The sequence below is a fragment of the Gossypium raimondii genome, chromosome 5, assembly GCF_025698545.1.
Source record: "Gossypium raimondii isolate GPD5lz chromosome 5, ASM2569854v1, whole genome shotgun sequence".
Taxonomy (NCBI): domain Eukaryota; kingdom Viridiplantae; phylum Streptophyta; class Magnoliopsida; order Malvales; family Malvaceae; genus Gossypium; species Gossypium raimondii.
Window position 1 is genome coordinate 15,707,553 of NC_068569.1, and position 14,571 is coordinate 15,722,123.

Sequence of the window (14,571 nt, forward strand, 5' to 3'; positions counted from 1 at the left end):
TTTATAATAAAATGGATAATATATAAAAAAATTAATGTAAAATTTACTTATATTTTAATATTACTTAAGTTATCCAAATTATATAATTAATTTTAAGATTTTCATATTAAAATTAAATTAAAATTTTAAAATATAATGTTATTGGTAATATATAAATAAACATTTAATTTAAATCAAATGGATAACTATCTAATTAATTTTATTTTTAATTAAAGATGTATCTAAATTTTAAATTCTGATTATCTAATTAAAATTTAAATATTAAATATAATAATTATCCACATTATTATATTTAATTTAAATATTTATTTTTACAATACATGAAAATTTTGAAATGCAAATTTTACTTAACATTTTAATTTTACTTAAATTATCCAAATTATATCCAAATTTGATCATTATTATTTTTAAAATTTTAAGTTAAAATCAAAATTTAAAATAGATAATATATAAATAAAACGGATATTTGTCTAATTAATTTTCTTATTTAATTTTAAATAAATTTAAACGGTTTAGTTTTAGATAAAAATAAATAAGCTGCAAATTAAATAAAATTTAATTCAAAAATGGAAAATATATAATTGCAATAAATCATCTTCCACTTCTTTAATTAAAGAAATTCTCAATATCTCTTTAATCACAATCTTTTTAATAGATGCAATGTTGATAGGTGAAATCATTCATAAGTCATTTTCATTATAACCACATTCCAATTGGAGCTTAAACATTCATTTACCATCTTCACACATTTCAAAACTTTCAATCTCATGGAGTTGAAATACAATATCCCAACCTTCCACCCTTTCCTTTATTCAAACTCCTACTCTTTCCCTTCATTCCTACCAAACCCTTCTTCCTCTCCCTCTTTAAAATACACACAAAAACACTTCTAATCTTATTCATACCAAATACAGGACATTAAACATAAAAATATAAACTTATTCATCACTTCTCGCTTTCTCATCAGCTGAAATTTCCTTTCTTATCTCTCTTTACCATCTCACACGCACTAGGCAAGTGGGTTAGGAAGGCGTCCATTGCCTATTTCATTCATCCCGGAAATTATAAACAAACTTCTTCTATTCATGATAATCCAAAGATCATTAATATATTTAGCTAAACTAATGGTGATCCAAAGGATGATATTTATCCTTCCATTAATCATAAGGCATGTATTTTAGCTAACAAAATGTCCATTTAACCAACACTAATTCATTTAATCCAAGGGCTTTCCAAAATATATAGTCAAATTCCCTTTTAAGTCCTCCCATCATTCAGGTAGAGTAATGGGATTATATCCCTCATGCATCTCTTCAACACTGTTGAGAATGTCCGAAAACTTACCATTTGAACTCTGAAATAATTTCATCTTCGACACCGGAACTTCTTATCCAAATTATTTTGAATACTTTCAGGAACCAAAATGTTTAAGTTAGGATGCTGAATGAATGTTACGGCAAATAGGAGATTGAAAACTAGTTATTTTATAAATATTTTTAATGATATTTAACAAATATTATTTTAATAATTCCATTTTATGTTCTTATATAAATATTTTTGTCATTAAAAATTGGGCCCAATAAACTGAATTTCATATCCAAACCAAACATCATTCGTAATTCAATAGTTTACTTGGGTATGATAAAAAGATTTTCAGGTTTTGTTAGTTTAAATGCAGAGACAAAAAGCATAAATAGTAAGTAATATATTATGAAACTCAGTCATGCAACGAGCCATATAGTTGGCTTGCAACCACATACAAATTAACCACTGTCGACTCTCTAGTTCTCAACCCTTGGTCGATAATCACAAAGAAAAAGATGCAAAAGGGAGTTTAAGAACTACGCTTTTACACTAATTTGGCCTTTGGGGGCACGACACCAGTAAAACACAACATTCTATTCTTATATAGATTCTTAATGCACTTACTTACAATCGAGCCAACCATGGAGCACTTGAGAGTGAATAAACAACCTCTTCTTTCTCTTCGGCTATCACTGCTCTTCCTTCTTCCCCTTCTCCGTAGCTTCCTCTTCCATTACTTGACCGCAAGAATCCGCCATTGTTATCAAACTTGAGTTCCATTAAAGCATTCATTTTACCTCCTAGAAAATACTGTTTAGCCGCCCACCTTTGAATTTTACCCGAAGTTGTTTTCGGGACACTTCCGCTTTTTACAAGAACTACCATCCCTACATCAACTTTTTCGTTTTCGAAAACATTTTCTCTGATTCTTTCACATATATTCCTCAAAATCTTATTATCTTTTTCACTCCTCTGCATTTCTGCAACAAGAACGATCATTCTTGAAACATCAAACGCAGCGAGACAACCCCCTCTTATGAACTGTGGGCAACTATTGTAAGCTGCTGTCTCTATGTAATGAGGGTGTATGTCCTGACCATTTGGGAGCTTAATCACCTCTGCGCAACGACCTGTTACGAAGAGAAATCTTTCTTCCCCTTTAACAATCCCTTTATCCCCGGTCCGGACGAAACACCGACTGACCTTGTTACTAAGCCTACCTTTGAATATGTCTTGAGTTAAGAAAGGATGGCCTAAGTAACCTGAGGCGTTGCTTGGAGACGAAACCCAAATCTCGCCTTCGATTCCATCATCAACAGGTTCGTGTGTGTGCTCGTTCACTACAATGATGTCCATGTCCTCTTCTTCTTCTTCACTGGCAAGTCTCGCAATAGGTAAGAGCTTGTTGTGGGAAGGGAAAACGGGGAAACAGGAGTTTCCAGAGTTGTCATCGTTTCTCCATGCTGTGGAAACGAAAGTGCAATTCTCTGCTAAGCCATACGAGGGGGAGATGGACGACGGGTTTAATCCAAAAGGCTTGAACACATGAAGAAATTCTTCAACTGATGCCTTGTAAATGGGCTCATTAATGATAATGAGGTTTCTCAAACTCCATAGATTGATAGGTGAGCTTCCTGTTTCGACTCCACCACGCTTCACGACTAGTGGCAAGGTGAATGATGGAACTGGAGTACAAGTGGCCTTAAACTGTGTAATGAGCTCGATCCATAGTCTAGGCCGGTTGACAAAAGCTGCAGGTGACGTTAGCACGCATGTTGCACCAGATACAATGGTCAATAACAGAAACATTAGGCCACAATCATGGTACTGAGGCAACCAAGAGACGATTACATTATTTGGATGTAAGTCATAAGCTTTCCTTGCTGTTCTAACATTGTGAGCTGCTGATCCGGCTGTCACAAGCACTGGCTTTGGGATCCCTGTTGCACCTGAGGTGTATTGAATCAAGTAAGTTTCATCAGGTTTGCAACCGTCATAAGACATAGAATCCAGTCTTGAATCTGCATTTTTATGTTTGACATCTTCAGTAGGAACCCACTTCAGGTTTTGTAACATCTGGGCAAGCTTCTTGTCTTTGGAGCGCAAAGAGAGATATTGCTGAACTTTTGTGATATAATCATGGTGAGCAATGGCAGCTTTAGGCTTTGTCTGGGAGAGAGCTCTGAGCAGGTGGTGATGGTTTTGTTTGGAAAAAGAAGGGTCAGGTGGGAATATGGGCACGCTCAAAAGGCCGGCTCTTTGACACCCAAAAATAATCTCAACCAGCTCTAGCCCAGGCGTGCATAAAATGATTACAGTGTCGCCTCTTTGTAATGAGTGCAGCAGCTGGATAGAAATGGACTGCACTGAATCATTGAGCTGAGCATAGGTAAGTGTTGAGCCATTGCTTACATTGGTCGTGCCATCGTCGGACCAAATGAAAGCTGGCTTGGACCTAAAGGCTGACAGGCTAGCCCAAATAGGAAGGTATTGGTCAACAACTGGTTGGTCAGGGAAAATAGGGTCGTAGTTCTCATAATTCATATTTCTTGGTCTTGTGCTTTTTGATGTTTTATCTACCTGTTAATCCACTTTTATAGCGAGGAACGCCCGGTCAACGCTGGGGGATAAGGTGCGTATGTCGTCACCATTGATTGAAGACAACATATGGTAAAACAGAGCACAACAAAATATTCGTGAGAATATCCCAGTATGATGCTGGAATGATTTACCCGTAAATAGATAACAATGTCAACTTCTAATGTTTGTACATAATTGTCCCCGTTACATCCCAGACGGCTTTTGCTAGATTATTAGATGCTGTCCCAGCTTCTCACGAAGCGGATTAACAATAGAATATTAGGTGAATATAACAAATTAAATGTTGGATCTTACCACAAACCTCTGTAAACAGTTTGCGGGAATTCCAAGGGCTTAATGCCAATAATGATCTGGAATATGCGGCAAATAGATGATTAAGTCTAGGTATCTTTTGGTTAGTTCATGTCTTCAAATCAAATGGCATGATAACGAAACCCTGTTTTGTTAATGGTAATCCTGTTACATTAATCTTTGCATTTTAGCTACTAAAACCATTCTCCATCTAGATTTTCAACATTTCCGGTTTATATCACCAGGAACCCAGTATTCCCTGGCGGCTCTCAATTAATTAGGAGTGGGCCCTGATTAATTAACATGCGGCCAGATATTAGACAACTCAAGAGACACAAAACCACTCCAGCAGTGAATTGCAATCCATTAATGTCTTATATGAGACAGCTGACAGCTAAAATATGAAGACCAAAGAACCGGGCAGTGTGTTTATTCAATCTCAAAGCAGATTTAGGAGACCAAAGTTAAAAAGACTTTACTCATAAGGCTTATAATTTTTTAATGGCTTTCAGAACAATATTTTTCACGCAAACATTTTTCCTTTCAAGTGCCTGCCTTTCAGATCCATGGATTGTAACAAATGCCAAACATTCCATCTCCAATGACAATCATTGCCCCCAGGCACAGGCCCTGATCATATAACAGACAGAATAATCATTACATAAATATTATACATAAATTTTAGAACCAAGCAAGCAAGAAATAAAGAAGAAAAAGATAGCTTCAAGGGTGCATGGATCATATAACCTCATGATGATTTTGTACTTTACCATGTAAATCTATAGCATAAGTTAGTAGATTGGGATTCTAAGTGGAGCCAATTATGCATTACTATCCCTATTGATATCTTAATATCAATTTGATAGTTTAGATCTATGTCGAAGATTACTTCTTTACCTAGGATACACAGGGTAATCTAACTGAACTTTGAACAGAGGACAACAACCATTCTTTTGAAAATTATAGAAACTTTACGGCACTTGGAGAACAATATTAAAGAAACAGGGGAAAAATAATAAAGGATATCTCCTTAGGCTAATTTTTATTCAGGCTTTTTTCCTTAAACTAGTGAAAGAGATGCAACTTCATAACAACCTAAGAATATAACTAAACTGGTCATAGAAAAAAAAAAGAATATAACTAAAGAACAGATGCTGCTGAAGCATAGACAATCAATCAGCAGTAAGATTGTCTAAACTTTGCATAAAACTTCATTAAATAGAATGGGAATCCAAACCTCAAAATTTTTTACCGTTGCCTTTGTGGACAAGACAGGTCAAAGGCACCAAACATGGAAAGACAAACTATTCCAAATTATAGAGGTTAAGACTCTCTTCCTTACGAATCTGAGATTAGAAGCTCCCTTCGACCAGTTTCAAGGTTAGGAGCTCCCTTCGACAAGTTCCATGTATTATTCATAAATTATTCATGTGACAGAAACCACAACAAGGGAAAGGCTTCATCAAATTAAAGCGGACTTTCCCCTGAATCGCCAGGTAACTAGATTCATAATCCATGACCATAACAAGAGTCTACCACAATTCCCAGCAATGTAGCATAAGAATTCAGGCACATAAAACTTATAAGGCTGAAAAGCATATAATGATGGACAGGTTCTATTTGCTATTTATCTCCAATTCAAACCTTGACTTGCACCATTGTCAAGCTAGATATGACATATAATCATAAAACAGTGATCTGTTTGAACATGGTGTCACACCTCACGAGTATCCACAACAGTCCCAAACTTCATTCCCAGAAAAAGTGTCCCCAAAGTTTATGCAGCTTGCAATGTTACACTTTCGGGCAAACTAATATCTATTTCTACTTCTGTTTAACTCTAACTGCAGTGATGACCAAACATTAATTCATTGTCTTCTTTCAAATGCAAAACATGAACAAGTTATCATTAAGGTGTTTTCATGCCAACATAAACATAGATCTAAACATGCTCTCCCAAATCCATATTACTATTCTGTAATTACTATCAAGATTTGATATTTTTAATAGATAATATATATAATAACACTAAAGAGCCAAGGTCAAAGATAAAGAGATAAACTGGATTCCCATAGCATGTAAATTGAAAGAATATAGAAATGAAAACATAAAATTGAATTTGCTTTACTGGTATAAAATTCTACAAAATGTTAGTTAAAGTATACCCTTAGCACCTCTATTTAGTAATTTTCGATAAAAATCATATCCTTTAACAAAGTGTTCTATAAATTCATATAGCATTTCAGAGCACTTTTCGGAGTTGACGCAAATCCTGCCAGATGCCTTAAGTTAGGAGGAGGACAGTTCCCCTTTCTAGATTTGTTTTCCCCCAGATAATGATAACACATTGCAGGGTATAGATAATATCCACGCATGTAAATATTTAATCCTAACAGGAGATTTGTATTCTAAGACTTTCATAACTTTCTTAAGAGCTAAAGACAACAAAGTAATAAATTTCAAGTCTAACAAACAGCACTTGAAATACATATAAAAAATAGCTCCTGGTTACTATCAATCCTACATAGAAAATATAACTGTTGAAATGAATCTTCTAATAGGCACAAAAAGGTAAAACGGGGCAAGGTCATAGAAAATGTCAAATGTCTCTTAATAGGCATCAACAAGCTACTATAAGGCGAGGACAAAACAATCCATTTTTTTTAAGATGGCAACTAATACTAGTAACAGCAAAACATGCAACAAAGGACACATTTTTCTTTTCTCTAAGAAAGAGATCATACCCAAGGTTGAGAATGCTATTAATGGGGTCCATAAGCTGGGGCTGTTGCTGATGTTGTTGCGGCTCCTCTTGTTGCTGCAGCGGTGGAAGACTAGCACCAGCAGCAACCGCGGCAGCACTCGAAGGCGCTCCTTTGGCCTCCACATACCTCCAAAGATACCAGGAAGCAACCGACCTGTATGGCCTCCATTTCTCACACAATTGATCCATCTGCGAAGGCCTTGGCAACTCCTCCAAATTGTAGAGCAATTGAACCCCTTTTCGAACCCCGAGATCATTAATTGGCAAAACATCGGGTCTATGAAGCGAAAAAATCATGAACATATGAACCGACCAAGAACCGATCCCATTGACCATCGTAAGCATGGTGAAAAGTGATTTGTCATCCATATTTACAATCGCCGAGTCCGATAATATCCCCGTCTGGTATTTTCTTGCGAGATCATGAAGGTAACTCGCTTTTCGTCCCGAGACACCAATTTGTCGCAGCTGTTGAGAGGTTAAAGAAAGAACAGTTTCAGGAACAACCCCGTTTTCGCCTCCGCAGAGAGAGATGAAGCGGGTGTAGATGGAGGTTCCGGCTTTGAAAGCGAGCTGTTGGTAGAGGATGCTCCGAGTGAGCGCGAGGAAAGGGGCATGGAAAGTGTCGAAGGTTGGAGGTGGATGGAGGTCGATTAAGGAAGCGAGGAGGGGATCGGCGTCGCGAAGGTGGTGGATGGCGTTTTCGACCTCGCCCTCGCAAGAGAGGGACCGAGAAATGATTCGTGGAGCCACCACCGCTAGGGCTCGATGTTGACTGAGTTTTGTTTTGGAAGTTCTGCCGACGGTTTTACGCTGTTCGGTCAGGGATGTGGAGGAGGAGGTCGTTGCTTGTTGGGAGGCATTGGGGTCGAAGCTCAGGTCAGGGGAGAGTTTCCGGATTTTTCTAGGGCGGGAAGGGATTTTCGAAGGAGGAGACAAGGTTGAGAGAGGAACATTGACTAGCTCCGTCGGACCACATGCTACAATGGCGGTACAGGCGGTGGTAACGGTGGAAACAGGGGCCGTGGAGGAATTATTCGGGTCTCCAGATTGGGTTTGAACTTGGGCTTGAGTCGTAGTAGAGGAGTCATTCGGTGGCTGGGATTGAACCTGCGGCTGAGGCTGCGACGGGGTTTGTTCGCCCATGTGAAATCGATCAAAATCTGAGATATAATTTAAAAACCTTTGGAGAATGAAAGCGGCGTTGGCGTTGGCGTTGGCGTTGACGTTGACGATGGGCGGCGGGGTTAAGGGGAGGAGTAGTGGAAGGAAAATAGATGAGCGAGTGGAGGTGTTATGAGAGCAAGTCCAATGACTCCAAACATGGATTAGTGGAGGAGTGACTGACCCCTTTTTTTATTATTTAATCCTTAAAATTGTCAATCTAATTCTGAACTGTGTTCTTAATTTTGCATCGCAGTTCAGTTGCCGAACAAGTGTTGTCTCCCGAGAAGGTAAAGTTTTATCGCTTATTCATATTCCACTCCCATTTACAGCGCGTGCATATCAACTTTACACCAAAGGGTTGCTCACATCAAAGCCGGCCTAGGACTAGCCCTAGTTACGTAACGTACCACCTATTGCGCAGGTTTTAGCCCATCAACATTTATTTAAGGAAAAATGGAGTTCCATATTCCTTTTTCTTCTGAAATTATACTTGTGCTATAACTGCTTTCAACCTTCGTTGCTAAAATGCAACATCAAACATTGATATTGTGTTATACTAGGACTTTGACTGTCCAACTGGCCCTTTGTTTACAATGACCGGACAGCCAGACAAGGTTGATAGTGTTAACAAAAAGCAAAAACCTGACTATCAAATTATGAAATCTCAAATAACCAACGTGGACACCATAATTGAAGCAATGTTTTGTTTTGGCTTCCTGACGAACTCGACCTCCCTTCACCCTCATGATTCAACGGTTGCAATTTCCCATTGGCTTAAAAGAAGCCAAGCCAGTTCCTGCAATTTGCATTTTGTCATAGATCTCAGTAGATGCACAATTTTTTTATGTTATTTTCTTCTTCTGGCATGGAAAAAGGCACACGCTCTAGCGAGCACCCTTTGTTGCTGGCTTGTATTTCTACAAGGCTTAATTTCGTCATCAAATAAATATCTGTATTATCTTTACTTATTTTAGTGATATTAACTCATTCATACGAAAGTGCTTTGCCTTGAACAAAAACAAAACAAACACTACAACCTTTCTTTCTCCCTCGTCTTCCATTCACAACCCATAAATGACTGGTCTTTACCATGTGTTGGGACAATATTATTATTGCAGGTCAGATAAAATAAGTTCATCTAAATCAGTTACCTTAGGAATAAATGTATTGACCGAAATAGAAACAGCAGGAAAGCAAGGACCACTAATCTTAGATCATGCTATACCTACTTTCCACGTTTAGCCGCAGCTGAAATGTATGTCATTTATGAACGTACATGATAATTTTATGTCAGACATAAGTGTTTGGCATGAATACTTTTAAGAGAAATTGATAACAAAAAATTGAGAAATGAAGAATCTAAATAGCATCTAATGCAATGATGCCATAATGATGAAAATTTTCAAAAAAAAAAAAACTACTAGTCTCAAACAGGTCAATTACTAGTACATGGAGAATTATAGTACAAAATGAGCAAGTCTCACACGATGGTACTCCAGAATCCAGATATGCATGCAAACGCAAGTAAATGAAAGAAAAAAGATTAAACACACACACACACACACACACGCACATTTGACAACATGCCGAGAATAAGAATGACACACTACAGTACACATCAAGAACTATAGATAAACCAAGGCACAGCGGTTCTGCCTACCAATGAAGTCCTCTATTTGAATGTAGAATCTAACTCAAAATATTGCTCAGCTAGGTGGTTATTTTCACAGGATACCTATCAATGCAATCTTCCCAAGGACCATTGCTAGATGACTTAACATTCCGAAGAGCTTCCCAAACTGCACTATTACATTTGAAGCCACTTCCAAATGCGATTTGCCAAACACGGTTTCGCTTCCGCATCCTCCCCTTGGCCTCAATGTAGGCCAATTCATACCATATGGAACTTGAAGAAGTATTTCCAAAACGATGGAGTGTCATTCTAGAAGCCTCCACGTGTATTGGTAGCAGCTGCAGGTTTTTCTCCAGCTCATCAATCACAGCTCTCCCCCCAGCATGTATACAGAAATGATCAAATGCCAACTTGAAATCTGGAATATAAGGCTTAATACCGGCATTGAACAATTTCTTCACCACCAAGGTTGTGAAAAACAAAAGCTGCTCGCTGATTGGTAGCACGAGAGGACCCAAAGTAGTGATATTGGTCTTCAGTGCACCTCCGGCAATGGCCATCAAATCTTTAGACAGTGAAACACCTGTCTTCCCTGCATCGTCCTGTTCCTGATACACACACCTAAATGCCTTATCATCTGCTCCTCGATGTGTTCGAACCACATGAATAAGCTTATACTTAGCCCGCCTCCTATCCTTAGACTTATTCGAAAGCAAAACAGCGGAACCCCCGACGCGAAACAAACAATTGGGGATCAACATGGACTTCTTGTTACCAAAATACCAGTTCTGAGTGATGTTCTCAGTACTCACAACAACAGCATACGTATTCCTATGTACCTGCAACATATCCTTAGCAAGATCTACGGCGATCACCCCAGCACTACAGCCCATCCCACCTAAATTAAAACTCCTAATATTTCCCCTTAGCTTGTACTTGTTCACAATCATGGCAGACAATGAAGGTGTTGGATTAAACAAACTACAATTCACAACAAGAATACCAATATCTTTGGGTTTGACATTTGTGTTATGGAAAAGAATATCCAGTGCGCCAAACATAACCTCCTCAGCTTCTTCCCTCGCCGCCGCCATGGAGGGCGTTGGAGGGATGTTATGCATAGCTTTAGGCACATAAGTCTCTTCCCCGAGCCCCGAGCGCTCCAAAATCTTGCGCTGGAACTCCAGAGACGATTCATCAAAATCACCGGTCAACTTAGAGTGCTCCATGAAACGACCATAGGGAGCCTTAAGATGGTCGGGAGCACGGTAGCAAGAATAGTCAACAAGGTAAACGGGTCTGGGTCGAGTCATGATGTAGACTGTTAACCCAAAGACTAAGATAGCAGAACAAATGATTATGCTAGCCAGGTTGTACTGAAGGTGAACCCATAACTGGCGTAAATCATCGAGATTCATTTGAGAAGCTTCGATTGAGATCACCGCGATGAGAGGAATAAAACACAGGGTCAAAAGATTGGAAATTAAATAGTGATAGCCTAGTTTTACGTACTTGAGATTAACGCTTTGAAGGAAATCCGGGAGCCTTCGGGATTGATGGATCTGAACGCCGACTGAGCCGCTTCCCGAGCCACCGTTCGTGGTGGCTACGCCCCCTTGGTTCATGGTGCCGACCTGGTCTGTTAACAGTAATGAGCCCAAGGGTCTGGTCAGATTTTGACGGTTGGGATAAAAAGATCGTTAATTTTCTCAGACCAGTATGTGTTTTCGGGACCAGCAAAATCTAAGAGTTAGATTTACAGCAGGTCCTTGCCCAAAGGCATCAACTTTGTTCCGGAAATATGGAAGCTCCAAAGAAGGGTAAAAACAAAGGGCAAAGATGGAATATAATCTCAAGTTTTAACCCCCCCCCCCCTCCCCAAGAGAAAAATCTCTTTTCCCTGGATTGGACGTGGGTTAGACGTACTTTCCTTATTTGTTACTATTTGTTTAGACCTTACCTTTCAGCTTTTCTAATAGGTATCTGCTTCCCTTTTTTTCACTTTTTTTTTTCGGCAAACATACACCTCGTGAATTTCCGCGGCTTTAAATCTGTTCTTCAATACTTATATCGAAATGCCAGCTATGAAAACTGAGTCAGCCGGTCGTTAAATTGCAATAATACAAAATTGCCAACCTGCATGGGAAAAAGGTACGCTAATGGGATCATCGGGGGCCAGCTGGGAAGCCCCACTGTCTGTGGCTGAGCCGGTGGCTGGTGGCTCGATGAAAAATTTTTATTTAAATTTTTTATAATTTATAAAAATTTAAATTAATAATAATAAAATTATTCTTTATTATAAAAATCTGATTTTAGTTTAATCTTTTAAAATTTATATTTTAAAATAATAAAATTATATTTTTACTATCATAAAAATATACAATCTAATTCTAGCCCCAACAAAATTTATCCCTCCACCACTACCCAAAGATTTAAGGACGTCAAGCTTTACGACCAAAACTGGTCCACGTTGACTCCGTGATGTTTCTACTATTTTTATCTAGATTCCGGTTGTGTGTCATTTCTTAGAAGACTCATTTTTAGGTATTACAAACTTAATGTTTAGATTATCTTGAGTTTACAATTCTTTTAAATATTTTTTAAAAATTATTTTCAATAAAATAAGCATAACATAAATTATATTTATTGCAAAATATTATAGATATGTTTTTATTTGATAATTGGAATTCATTTTTAAATATAATATTCATGCTTAATTAAAACTTAATTTGAAATTATATATTAAATATAGGGTTAATATTTGACACACTAGTAGTATACTCTCTTTTTTTATTTCACAAGCAACCTTAAAAAATTAATATGTCTCTTTTTTTAATATTTATTATTTTAATATTTTACTATGTCTCTATAAGACATTTGTCAAACCCTTGACACTACTTGTGGTGTCTAAAAACTCCACTAGCAACTGGGCGAAGCAAGAAAATATTTTTAGGGGGGCCAAAATTAAATTATTAGTAAAAATGTAATTTTTAAAAAATTAAATCAAAATTTTATCTTTTAGGGGTTAAAGTATAATTTTACTTTTACTAATTTTAAATGGCTAAAATTGAAATTTTTTTCATTTTAGAAGGGCGAAGTCCCTACCAACCCTCCCTAGATTCGCCCATAGGGCACCAAATATTACTTCTTAAATATTATATATATATATATATAAAAGAGTAAATAGTTGCATATTAGAACTAAAGAAAAAAATCAAACTAAACAACTTTTAAACAAATACTCATTTCTACATTTTTAAAATAGTTATATTGTATACTATAAAACATTTATTACTAAATATGTATAAATTAAAATATATTTATTATTAAAATATTGAGAAAAATTCAAATAATATTAAGAATAATATTTAAAATTATCATTAATTTTAAATTTTATTATTAAAATAAATTATACTATTAAAATTTTATTAAAATAATAAATTGCTTTTTTATTAATAATTTATTATATGATTAAATATAAATATTTATGTTTAATATTATTAAAATTATAATACTTGAGATCAATATTTTAATATTTTTAAAGATTAAAATTTAAAAATAGAATAATATTTAGCTTTATTCAAGTTAATTCTTATGTTAAAAATCAAGTTACTTTTGAAAAAAAAGTAAGTCAATTTAAAAAAAAAAAAAGTATTTTCCATTATCTACGAATCATATTTTACTATAAAAAACAGACAAAAATGTAAAAAGTAATTTTAATAACTATAAACCAAACACAATCTTAAATTTAAAATATAATCAAACTCAGAATTAGCATTTATTCTACAAAATACACCAACTTGTGAGTTATGCTTTGAATTCAAATGCGTTACCATTAAATTTATTTAAATCTCACCAATTGGTGGTCAAAGTCATTCCTCTTATGCTGATGAAAGCAAGTCGGTTCATCAAATGCTGGTGGCGTGGAATATGGTCAAAGGTTATCTATAAATTAATTTATATTTTTATCCAATTTTGTAAAAAATTGAATTTAAATATGCAAAATTTTTTATATAAATAAAATTAAAATTATAAATATTTTTTAATTAATTATTTGAAAAGATAAATTAAATTCAAATAATAGATATGCAGGATATTCATCTTCATTTTTCGAATCAATAATGAATAATAATTTTAAATTTTAAATATAAGCATCCATAAAAATCTAATCATTTCATCCATAAAATGTGATATAATCAATTTAAAAACTTAAATCTAAAATTTAATTTAATGAATTCCATGGTTTAAAGCTAATTAATTATAATAACACATATAATTTGATACATGAATTTTAATTTTGTGTAATTATATACATGAAACTTTGATTTTAAATTCAACCGTATTGATTTAAAGAAATAAATACATATATTTATTTTATATTGAATTAATATAATTACTTGTGTATGTAATATATCAACATAAAATTGTGCTAATTCAATAATGTTGTCGATAATTTGTGAAAATTAAACCAAATCAAAATTTCATATATAAAATTACACAAAATTAAAACTCATATATAATATTAACATTACATATTGAATTAAAATAACATTTCATATACAATTTTAATATTTATCCTTTCTTAAATTAATCTCAACTTTTATATAAATGTCACGATAATTTATTTAAAATATTTGTGTTGTTTAACATCTTCGTGTTCATGATTTGTTTTTCTTTCACATTCAAAGTATTACAAATTTATGTAGTTGTTTGTTTTATATAAAATTTTATTTGTTTGATTTCACTGTTTATATCCTTTTTCGTGTTTTAATTATTTTGTTATTTTTCTTTTCATGTTTGTCATGTTTTAA

General features: G+C 35.2%; 3 protein-coding genes across 3 annotated transcripts; all 3 read right to left on the bottom strand.

The window, feature by feature from the left end:
• Positions 1–1,686: 1,686 nt before the first annotated feature.
• On the bottom strand, positions 1,687–4,387 carry LOC128031888 (uncharacterized). The gene has a single exon (XM_052631114.1). The coding sequence runs from the start codon at positions 3,847–3,849 to the stop codon at positions 1,930–1,932; it is 1,920 nt and encodes a 639-aa protein (XP_052487074.1). The 5' UTR covers positions 3,850–4,387; the 3' UTR covers positions 1,687–1,929.
• A 141-nt stretch (positions 4,388–4,528) lies between these two features.
• On the bottom strand, positions 4,529–8,443 carry LOC105769068 (DNA-3-methyladenine glycosylase). Its single transcript, XM_012589464.2, has 2 exons — positions 6,942–8,443; positions 4,529–4,827 (listed from the first exon to the last, which is right to left on the bottom strand). Exons 1-2 carry the CDS (start codon positions 8,105–8,107, stop codon positions 4,806–4,808), a joined length of 1,188 nt encoding a protein of 395 aa, XP_012444918.1. The 5' UTR covers positions 8,108–8,443; the 3' UTR covers positions 4,529–4,805.
• A 1,106-nt stretch (positions 8,444–9,549) lies between these two features.
• LOC105769069 (3-ketoacyl-CoA synthase 4) lies at positions 9,550–11,637 on the bottom strand. The gene has a single exon (XM_012589465.2). The coding sequence runs from the start codon at positions 11,384–11,386 to the stop codon at positions 9,839–9,841; it is 1,548 nt and encodes a 515-aa protein (XP_012444919.1). The 5' UTR covers positions 11,387–11,637; the 3' UTR covers positions 9,550–9,838.
• Between the last annotated feature and the right edge of the window lie 2,934 nt (positions 11,638–14,571).

What these genes read in the sequence shown, in the direction of transcription:
- LOC105769069 (XM_012589465.2), bottom strand. Translation starts at nt 11,386, where the DNA reads ATGAACCAAGGGGGCGTAGCCACCACGAACGGTGGCTCGGGAAGCGGC.
- LOC105769068 (XM_012589464.2), bottom strand. Translation starts at nt 8,107, where the DNA reads ATGGGCGAACAAACCCCGTCGCAGCCTCAGCCGCAGGTTCAATCCCAG. An exon ending in AATAGCATTCTCAACCTTGG is followed by an intron (nt 4,828 to 6,941) that starts GTATGATCTCTT and finishes TTATATGATCAG; the next exon opens with GGCCTGTGCCTGGGGGCAAT.
- LOC128031888 (XM_052631114.1), bottom strand. Translation starts at nt 3,849, where the DNA reads ATGAATTATGAGAACTACGACCCTATTTTCCCTGACCAACCAGTTGTT.